Genomic DNA, 11,036 nt, shown 5'->3' on the forward strand with positions numbered 1-11,036 from the left:
GTCTTGCCTTCTGTCTGTTTCTTCCACTTATTACATTAAATCATGTTATTTATAGCATGATGAGACCTTGTCCTATTGCTGTTGGGGTACTTTTGTAACACACTTCACTAATTTATTTATTCCACTTCTTCACCCCACCCATTCTGAGTCTGCACGGCATAAGAACCTCATTAACTACCTTTGTAATGACATAACTTCTTTTAAAGATCACATTTCCATGATGGTTCTTGAAAACTTGTCAGCTGCTTTGCATACCAGGCATTATTGACTGGTTAAAGCCCACACAGATCTTGACACTCTGCATCCTTCCCCTAATGCACAGTCGGTGTCAGAAAGGAAACACCTCTCTACACCTTCTCTCGCTGCTCTTATGTAGCACCCTGGTCTATTCAGTAGCACTAATAGCACAGGGATGGAAGGCTGTAGATAGTCACATTGCATCTTTATTTCTTCATTAGCGCTCTGAACAGTCCCATTTTAATCCATCTGCACACCACCTATTCTGTCTCCTGCTCGTAAAGGATTTCACAGTGTAAACTGAATGCGGACTACTGGATTGCTGAGATGATTACTTGTTATTGCTCTTTTTTTTATTCTTCAATCAGATCCTCATCACTGTTGTTTAGATAATTTCAAATCTCTATAAATACTAATCCTGGCCATCAGTATGAGCTGGGCAGTTTTTCCCATTCATTGAATTCATGCAAGGAAAGAAGAGTGGCTTCGGAGAAAAATGGGAACCAATCAATCTCCTTTTCTGGCTACCATAAATTTAGCACAAAGCCCACATGTTAGAAAACATGACAGGCTGCCTTCTGCAGATGCTATGGTTGTTTAGGTTGGGGGGGGTGGTGTCATTGTCAGATTTTTGTTTACAACAGGAACTTATTATTCCACTACTGGATTTTTTTAAAGTAACAGACTTTACACACACTATTACATAGTAATAGTGAATGTGGTATTACAAGCTAAAGTTGGCTGCTCTTAGGGTTATTCAGGGAATCTGAGCACAGAACCAGCACTCTGAACTGCATTCCTGTGTCTAACCTCTCCGGACAGTGTGTGCCGACAGCTGCACACCTGCCTCTGAGTGGGACTTCCCCTTGAGCAGGGAACCTCTCTGAATTAGCCAATGGGGATATGTCAAGGTGAGGAATTTTTGTCAAGGCAAGGTTTTAACTCCACTTTAGATGCACAGCCAGGCCCTTTCACCTGAATCAACGTGCAAGTCACTTCTTTTGAAGTGGAGTGCAGCTCTTTCTTTTTATCAGTGTGCGACGGAAGTGTTACTAGTGCCTTGTTAGACAGTAACACAATATATAATAAAAAGTGCTTCCAGTGCTGAGAGAATACATGGAGCCCACAACTCTTGTATCTTGAGTTAGTACCTGAACACAGATGAAGACTCGTGTGTTATTTCTAGTCTAATGACAGTTTAGTAACTCTAATCACTGTGACATTGTCTCAGCAGAAGCAACTGAGAGGTCATGTTTATAGAGGTACACAAAATAAAGTCCAGGCACAGATCTGAGCTGGCCCATCCTCTCTGGTTGTCAGTGGGCTCCCTGGCGTGGTTTTGGCCATGTCTCTCTGGCACAACTCCTTGCCACAGGTCAGAGGTGACTGTGTGCCACAGACCGCTCCAGCGGGTCTCTTCTTACTTGGAAGGGCAGAACATCACAGGTGAACTCTTGGCCCACTAAATTCAATGTGGAGAGATGAAACAGAGAGGGGAGGAAAAAAAGACCATCTGCTACCTTGCTCTTGTTTTTAAAGCTGGTGGCTGCTGCTGTTTTGCACAGTGCTTGACATGGGCGCGGGAGCTCCGCAAGAAGCGGACGCATGCTTCGGCTACGGGCCCTGCCACTGCTGCAGCAAACCGAGACGCGCCGCACTGCCGAGGCTGAGATCCTGGTGACTGTTGACGGAAAAAGCGTTTCGACACCGGAGGCCGAACACTTCAGGCTCTGAGGGAAGCGGCCGGGAGCCCCTGAGGCCAGCGGGGCAGCAGGGGCCGCCTCACGCTGGCCAGGCCCACGGGGAAGCAAGTGGCAGCCAGGACTTGGCACAGTGGCGAGAGACAGGGCGGAGCAGGCTCCTTTTTCTCCTTCCTCCCTCGCTGTCGCAGGAAAAACACCCTTGGGCGACCGCCGGGAAGCGATCGCCGCCCCGCAGGCAGCGTGCGAACGCAGCTCCCTCCGCCCCGCTGCCACCGCGCATGCGCCCAGCGGCGGCTTCTGCCCCCTCCCCGCGGCGCGTCGCCCAGCAGCTGGTGGTGACGTCATCCGCGGGCGCCGTGCCAGGACTCTGAGCGTCCACTCGGGCTTCTCTCTAGCGGAAGCAGCTGCAGGCTGGGGGCACATGCGGGGACCCGTCCTGCCCTTCTTCCTCGTGTGGCGTCACTCGTGCGTGGGCGGGGCGAACGCCTTCCCGGGCCGCGATCTGAGCCGCGCTCGCGAGAGCTCTCCCTTTTCCTAGGCCGGCGCTGAGCGAGGTGGGTGTCCGGGCCCTGCGCGGGCCGCGCTAGCGGCGGCGCGTTTCCTCCCGTCGCCGCCGCGATACGGAGCCGGGCGCCCAGCGGCGCTCCCCGCGGCGGCCCCGGGGTGGGGATGCCCCCGATTACCGCCTGCCCGAGCCTCGATGGTCGCGGGGGTGCCCTGTGCTGGGGGAGGGGAGCCGGCGGGGTTTTCCTCCGCCCTCCCTCGGCGGCGCCCCGAGTGAGGCCGCTGCGGCAGGGCAGGAGGCAGCCGGGCGGGAGGAGGGGGCCGGGGCCGGAGCCCCGTGAGCCGGGAAGGACTACCCGCCCGCCCGCCTGGCGGCACGTGTGATCGGTGAGCGGCCGGGCAGCCTCCCCGCTGCTCCTGGGGCCTCGCAGCTGCCGGCGCCTCGGCGCGCAGGCCCCTCGCTCCCCAGGACAGTTTTCCCGTGTTGTGGTGGGCATCCCCTGGAGCGACGTGCCGGCGCTTGCGGGGCCCCTAGGGCTTTCGCTGGCTTCGCTTTGAAGCATGAGGCTGAGTGGCTGGATCGCAGAGTCTTGCCGTGTTTGTAGCAGAAGACGTGTTCGGGTGACGGCTGAGGTGTTCTTTTGCGTTGCAGAAAGGCCATGTTCAGCTCTAGCGCGAAGATTGTGAAGCCTAATGGCGAGAAGCCAGATGAGTTCGAGTCTGGTATATCCCAGGTATGTGTCTTTTCCTTCTGCTCTTTGGTAGCCGACTGCAAGTTATGGAGGCAATGTTGTGACAGTTGTCTAGAGCTTAAACTTCGGGGGTCATGCTGTCTGAATGTGTACTCTTTCCTAGTTGTACTTGGGAACTGGGGCAGTCAGCCTGTGTTCCCACCAGCTGAACTTGTTACATCTGTCAGTGTGACTTATGGGAGATTAAATCTTGGATATTGACTGTAGTAAAAAGTATATAGCTGTTCACTGGCACTGTGGACAGACTTCGGTCTTGAGGGCTCTTATGAATTGAGCTGTATGTAATGGATTGTTCTGCAACTTCACTTTTCTAGGCTCTGCTGGAGTTGGAAATGAACTCTGACTTAAAGGCTCAGCTTCGGGAGTTGAACATCACAGCAGCTAAGGTAGGCTAGACCTTCTCCACAGAGAATTGCTCGGTGACTTGCTCTGTGTATGCTTAATTTTTGTGAATGGCGTCTTTAGCCATTTCTTACGGTCTGTGGTTGTTTTACTATACGCTGTTGTAGTTTATCTTCTGGTATTTGCTGTTAACTTGTAGGATTTCATAATAGTTAATTTTATAGGAACTGGTCTGAAAAGTCATTGTAAAAACTCGAATAGCAGTTTGTTTAAAAATGGTAGTTCTACTTTCTGTTTCTGCAAACTGGACTTGAGGTCTGAAACTGACTTTTTGTGTGTGAATATTGGCTGGCAACGTAGGCTTTGCAGAATCTTCGTCGGGAACGTAAACTGCAGTCCTGTCTGTAAAATCAATTTGTTGTAAATCCTCTTTTATGTACCAGGTAGTAGGCTGACTTGATCACATAGGTTAACCTGTTTTTAAATTTTAGTTTTAGTTTATGAAGGCAACTGAAACCTGAAGGAAGATCAAAATTAGTGGAAAATGAGGAAGAAAATTAGTGTTAGAATCTGTCAGCCTTGGAGACTGGATAGAACTTCTGAAGCTGGTTGCTGTAACCAAAAACTTAAGTGGGTTGGGTTTTGCCCAGGCCCACCAATACAGACACAGATGCATGACTGTTTAGAGTTAAGTTAAAGAATCTGGGAATGCAGAAGTCAGCTTGGTATATGAGTTCAGGAGCCTTCAGAAGAACTGCTTTGCTGCTGAAGTAGAGCAATGTGAACTGTCCTCAATGTGGAGTTTTTTAAAATGTCGTAGTTGTTTACTTAGCTACTTGATTTTATTTGTGAGAAATCTCTGTGGGTATCTGAATGAGCTCATGTGGGAACATAGCTGGTGAAAAACAATTCAGCTTTCCGTTCTGTTGGAGAATGAGGGTGTCTCTGCAGTTAGGTTCACGGGAGAAGTGCCTTGTAAGCCTATGCAAACTTCTTTGGTTTTGATCAACTGTTGGAGAAACAAACCAGCGGAAAAGTAATCCGTGTTGGTGTGATGTAAACCTGCTGGTATTTGGAGGGGAAGGAAAACTTTTGTTTGAGTAGTGATGCAGGCCTTGGCAAGTGGTGGACAGAAGATGATTTCCATGAAGTAGTAGCTCAAAAATAAGAGATGTATTACTGTAAAGTTTGTCTAGAGGCAAATAATTTTTGGAACTTTGTATCAGCGTGTAAGTACCACTGAGATGTGATGATAAGCATTCAGTATAGTTAGGATTCTAGCATCTGAGTCCTATCCTGCAGAAGGAATGAGCTTTGCTATTCAGAGGATGTGACTCTGAAAGGAGTGGTGGGATTTATTGCCCAATTGCTCCTTTACAGGAAAACAAGTGCTCTGGCAGAGTCTTTTCTATTTAATGCTTGCTCTTAAATGCGTTAAAACAAGTACTGCTCTCTGATGCTCTTCTTTTTTTTTCCCACCAAGTTGTAAGCAAGACTATCAAATGTCTGTGTTGAGAGGATTCGTGATCAAACCAAATATTGCTTCTCAACCCCTAGGTGATGTTTACTTTCTACTTCTGTTTCAGGAAATTGAAGTGGGTGGTGGCAGAAAAGCCATCATCATCTTTGTACCAGTTCCTCAGCTGAAATCCTTCCAGAAGATTCAGGTGCGGTTAGTTCGTGAGCTGGAGAAGAAATTCAGTGGAAAGCATGTGGTGTTCATTGCTCAGGTAAAACACTTAGAATCATAAAAATGTTGATGAGAGGGATCCCTGGAGGTCATCTAGTCCAGCCTCATGCATGAAGCAGGACTATTGCCAACATTAGATCAGGTCAACCATGGTTTTGTCTAGCTGAGTCTTGAAAACATCCAAGGGTGGAGATTCCACAGCCTCTCTGGATAAACTGTTCCAGTGCTACACAGGAAATATAACGAATGTCCTTCTGTGGATGTTAGCTAAAATGATTTCAGCTAGCAGCCAAGGCTATGTAAACTTGGTGAGATGTGAAGCTTTTTGGAGGAGGATGTAACTTTCTTGTTTTGGCCTCTCCTTCAGAAGTTTGAGAAGCAAAGCTTGAAAGTAAAAGGGAGCAAATATTAATAGGAGCTTCACTACACTTGCACAATCTAAGCATTTAAAATTCGAGCTAATAGGAGAGGAAGAAAAAACCTAACTCAAGTTCTGAATTTATGGAAGGAGCTAAGCCATGAAAAGGTGGTAGAGGACTCTCTGGGCAGTACTAAGGGGTGGACAAACTCTGGAGATCTGTCTGCAGAGTGGACAGTTAGATGTTGGACTGAAGCTCTTTTCAGCAAAAATTCTTTGTAACATAATTTTAAAAGCCAGAGCACTTCACCCTGAATCTTTGTGGACCACAAGACTTCTTTTAGTGCAGTTCCTCTGGCGCACTTAAACTAGGTGCTTGAGAATTCCCTTGCTTGAGAATAAATGTCAGTTTAGTAATCCATATTTTAGAAGGGAATGTGTGCGGTTCTTCTTCTGTAGGTTAAATGTTGTTACTTTTGAATATGATGCAACTCAGTTTGGATTACGGTAACCCCATCATTAATACAGTCATGGAGAAGCTGTGATGTGTTGGTAGAAAATACTGCAGGAGACTACAACTGCATCTAAAACGCAGATGTTTTAAAACATCTGCCCTTGCAAACAGGGAAGTAGAAAATAAGTTTTACTGATCCAAGCTGGTATAAATACCTTTAGATGCTGCTTTTGGAACAGATTACGTTTAAGCCAGGGTTTGATCTGGTTTGTGTAATACATTTCATTATTCAAACTAGTGTTTTGATCTCAGATGTCACCTAGCCGTCTGTGGGACTGAGATAGCTTACTATTCTGCTTTGCACCAGAGGCTCAATCTAACAGGAATTGTAAAGTTCTTTGAGATTTCTGTTCCCAAAGAAGTGTGTTCAGACTGCTAATATGACACAGTACACTACCCTGGTTGTATTTGTGGAGGTGGGGGGGATGAAATACAAATCTTTTATTTTAGTGCACTGAATACAGGATCAGTAGATGAGAAATAAAGCAATACCAGTACTTCAGCTTCCACAAGTAATATCAGGTTCTAATGCTAGTGTAGCTTTGGGCATACTTAAGTCTACCTTTTTGGCGTTTCTTGCATCTGTTTCTAGTGGGGGGAAAAAAAAGTGCATGTGTTTTGGGGTTGGTTTTGTTTTGAGTTGATTGTCTACACCAGATACTGAGAAATGCCTTTTGTTTTTTTTCCTTAATAGAGAAGGATTCTGCCCAAGCCAACAAGAAAAAGCCGCACAAAAAATAAGCAAAAGCGTCCCAGGAGGTAAGCACATAATGTTGATTCACTATGACAGCCTTCTTTTGTAACTTGGTAGTTTAGTCAAGTAATGTTTAGTTGAGTTTTTGAGAAGTCATTCAAGTGATTGGGTGGTCTTGTCCTTTCTCTTACTGCTTGAAATAGTATCTGCTATTTGACTGCTAAAGGATGCAGTAAAAAGCTTGTCTTTTGGGCACTGTTTTGCATTTCTTAGAACTCCATCTGTATTTCCAGCTACAGGTGTAGCCAATTTTTAGCCAGCAATACTGGCTTAAGAAACCTCAACCTGCTGTGTCTGCTACCACAGTGTGCTGACAATAATTTTTTTTAAGCTGTAGGAAGAGCCACATCCACATGTTAGACTGTACAGGAGGCAGGGCTGGCGCACTGAAGGGATGCAATGAGGGAAAGAGTGGCTGAGGGGTATAGGTATGAGTAGTCCTTCTGGGTATGCAGTAAAAATCAGTAGTAGAGTCATTTGTGTTAAACGGCTTCCATGCTCTCATCTAGTCTCTTTATTGCTAGACATGCAACACTACTATGTCTATGTGGATGTCAGTGCCTCTTCTATACTGTTCTCTATTTTACTGTATCATTACGTAGTCCGCGTCTTAAAAGTTTGTCCTCTTTATGACATGTGGCATGTTCCTGTAACTTCTCCCAGCCCCAGTATTATACCTGTGTCATATCTATTATTGTGTTTTGAAATCTTCAGGCATGGATTTTTGAAGTGCAGTTTCATAGTACTCATCTAGCTGCAGTCCTGCCTTTGGAGGACTCTGTGTTATATTAAAACTAACATTGCACTGTGGCTAGAGAAGTTGGCATCTCTGTATGTGATTAGCCTGCTGCCACTTTCCAGCGGGAGGGAAGGAGAGTGTGCAGGACTGTCCCTTTCTCAGCCTGAGACTAGATCAGGCTAGTAGTGTTGTAAAACTGATATGTATACTGCAAAGCATAGCAATGTGATTGATGTTTGTCTCTCTTAGCTGTCCCAGTCTTTGCAAGTTTGAAATGCTGCTGTAGACACAGGTCTTAGTTACTAGTGATGCTGCCTTGAAACTGCAGATGGGGAAGCTGGAAATCTTACTAGTCATCTAGACTCATACACAAAATAACCTGGATTAATTTTTCTCTTTTTGGCTCACTTTGGACAGTTCAAGACCACAAATGTAGACCTCAAACAGCCTTCTAAGCATGGACTAAATTTACCAGCTAGACTTTTCTGTAATACATTGATGTTTTAAGGCACTTTGGTTTAGGCAGATGAAGAAACCAGTGTTTTCAGAACTGGGTCTCCTAGGAACATACTCTGTGTAGTTGATACTCTGTGTAGTTGAATATACTTGCACACTTAAGCGCTTCCAGTGAGTGTCTCTGGCAAAATTGCAGATGGGACAACTTGGTTCTAATTTAAATAAAATCTTCTTTAAATGTGTAGAAATAAAAGAATGTTTCAGGGTTGTAGCTGCAAAGCAACATGTGATCTAAAATGGCAGAAACCTGGCTACTGACTTTTTTCACTCATGCAGTCATTAAGTTTCTGCACTCATTGTAGAATTTAGCTTTTATTTTTACATGATCTGTGAAAAAGTGTGGTATTGTTACACTGCAGCATTGAAGAACCAAAACAAAACACCACTGAGTTTTCAGCTAAAGCATGCTATGGAAGGTTTAAGCCTTGACAAACAGGAAAATTTGGCAAGAGGATGTGTTTTAATGATACAAATGTGGCATTTCAGCCGTACACTTACTGCAGTGCACGATGCCATTCTTGAAGACCTGGTCTTCCCAAGTGAAATCGTGGGCAAGAGAATCCGTGTAAAACTGGACGGCAGCAGGCTCATAAAAGTCCATTTGGACAAAGCACAACAGAACAATGTTGAACACAAGGTAAATAATAAAAACCTCACTTTCTCGTGCAGGATCGGGCAGTGTTCTGACATAGCTAAGAGGCTGCTTATGTGATATAGCGAAAGACGGCCTTCTGGCTTGTGGCAATGGAGATGCTTCTGTTTGTATTTGGAGTAAGATGCTGAAGATGAGGCAAGTCACTCTGGGAACAAAAGCTCTAGTTCAACTTGCCAAAACCCCTGGGTTTTAAAGTAACTATATTGGTTCCTTCATGGGAACTAACAGTGTTTTGGGTTTTTTTTGTTCGTTTGGGGGTGGTTTTTTCTTTTGTGTTTGTTTTGATTTTTTGTTTTTAAGTGAAGTGCTTAGTTTTGGCCTTAAACAGATGTGCTTGGTACAGCCTGAAGTCCCTCATTACTTTGCTTAGGTTTTTTTTCTGGGGGGACATGTTTAGGACCGCTCAGCTGTCTGGGTCCTAATGGTTGCAAACCAAAGAGGTTCCAAATATTCTCCAGAAAACATGTCTTCTGTGTAAATGCTCAGCTACCTTAATCTGGAAGAAAATAATCAGCCTCAAAGTTTACTTCTGAGTGAAGACACAGTGGGAAATAGTGTAGTACCTAAAGTATGTTAACATAGATTTTACTTCCTTACACAGCATGTATAAACAAGATTGTTTGTCTTCACAGGTGGAAACATTTTCTGGTGTCTACAAGAAGCTCACAGGCAAAGATGTGGTGTTTGAATTTCCAGAATTCCAGCTGTAAAGTGCAAAAAATGGCTGAATAAACAACTGTTCATATAACAGAGTAATTTCATTTAAATTTTGAATTCCATAAACATAGATGGGGATTAACTGGTTCATGGGGCTTCTCTGCCATCTGGATGAGTGACTTTTGCGTATCAAAGTATTAAGTCACCAGCGTTTTAACGGCAGCCCTCTTAGGTTGTTCTTGGCACTGTCGCAACACAACTCTGGACGAAAGAGTCCAGAGTCTGCAAAAAGAACTGGCATTGAGAAATAAACTGAAGTGTGTTGAGACTCACCTTTTGGGGAGAATGTGGAGAATTACTGTAGAGCAGTGGAAGTCCTGAGTTTTGCACACAAGAATACCAGTTGGAGACCTACGTGTTCCTGACACTGGAAGAAGGCTACGTAGCTGGTGGTGTGACCTCTGTAAACATGGAGCAATGACATCTGAAAGAGGGGTTTGAATTTTGGGGAAATATGTTGGAGGAGGTATAGTTTGAATTTGAGGTAATTTTCTTGCTCGTTAAGTGGCAAAATTACATACCGTTCTTGCCTAAAAGCAGGTCCTGCAGCTTCTCACCTTTATCAGAGTGAAATGGGGAGACATTTTCACTGCTGAGTGCTTGACTACCTTGCTGGACAAAAACTACAGTTTTTTAGATGTTGATCTTGCTTTCAGAAATCATGGATTTTTGTATCTCCATATATTAGCAGTAGGTATGTCTGTATGTCAGTGTTGAGGTAACCTTTCTTATGGCTAATAACTGAAGGCAGGGATAGATAGGCCAGGGTAAAGCAATGACTGCTGGAATGTTTGAGGTTTTTTTAGGTGGTGTTTTAACATAGTTAAGTACACGCTTGGCGATACAGGGATAGGTGGGGAAGGACTAGCTGGGTCACAGCAGCTGAAGGCTGCATGATATGTCCTGAAAACACTACGTTTTTGACTTGGGTATCTATGTTTAGAAACACTTTCAGCAAGTAACATTTTTTTCCAGCTTGGGGAGGAGCGTGGAGTGGGCATATAAATGTTCTGAGCAATTTATATGAATTTAGTACTTCACTGTACTGAAGAGGCTATTCTGTTACTTAGGAGTAAGTGCTTAATACAGTAAAAGGCACCTAATTAGGGAGACAGTCTATTAGGTGGAGAGCTAAGTAGGTAACAGCCTATGTACCAGAAGCTCTTAATAACTTGCATCTTCCTACTTGAGAGCAGATGGAGGACAAGTGCCACTTATTGAGGGTCATTCTACATTTACTTTTCCCGTTTACTGTGGTTTTGGTTGCTTCCCATTTGATACCTCTCTTCTTGAGCTGTGAAGCACTAAAAGGTTAAAACAAGTTCTGCAGTGCTTTCTGCATTGGAAAAGTGCGGATTTTCAAGTCGTGCCATAACTTGTGTTTAGTAGGGCAGGACAGATAGCCGTATGCTGTTACTCTTGGTGCAGACAATGCAAAGAGAACATGGAAAACACGTGCCCTGTTGCAATTAGCAGTTAATTTCCTGTTACTTCATGACAAGGCTTGAATGTTTGCACAAAAAAGCTGGCTGTATCTTTGAAGAAGCTGGCTTAC

General features: G+C 44.7%; 1 protein-coding gene across 1 annotated transcript; it reads left to right on the forward strand.

Annotated features, from left to right (window-relative positions):
• Positions 1–2,463: 2,463 nt before the first annotated feature.
• RPS7 (ribosomal protein S7) lies at positions 2,464–9,512 on the forward strand. The gene is made up of 7 exons (XM_068400061.1): positions 2,464–2,494; positions 3,097–3,178; positions 3,511–3,582; positions 5,125–5,268; positions 6,795–6,859; positions 8,596–8,746; positions 9,397–9,512. The coding sequence occupies exons 2-7, from the start codon at positions 3,104–3,106 to the stop codon at positions 9,472–9,474; spliced, it is 585 nt and encodes a 194-aa protein (XP_068256162.1). The 5' UTR covers positions 2,464–2,494; positions 3,097–3,103; the 3' UTR covers positions 9,475–9,512.
• The last annotated feature ends 1,524 nt before the right edge of the window (positions 9,513–11,036 follow it).

Source organism: Nyctibius grandis, chromosome 1, assembly GCF_013368605.1.
Source record: "Nyctibius grandis isolate bNycGra1 chromosome 1, bNycGra1.pri, whole genome shotgun sequence".
Lineage (NCBI taxonomy): Eukaryota > Metazoa > Chordata > Aves > Nyctibiiformes > Nyctibiidae > Nyctibius > Nyctibius grandis.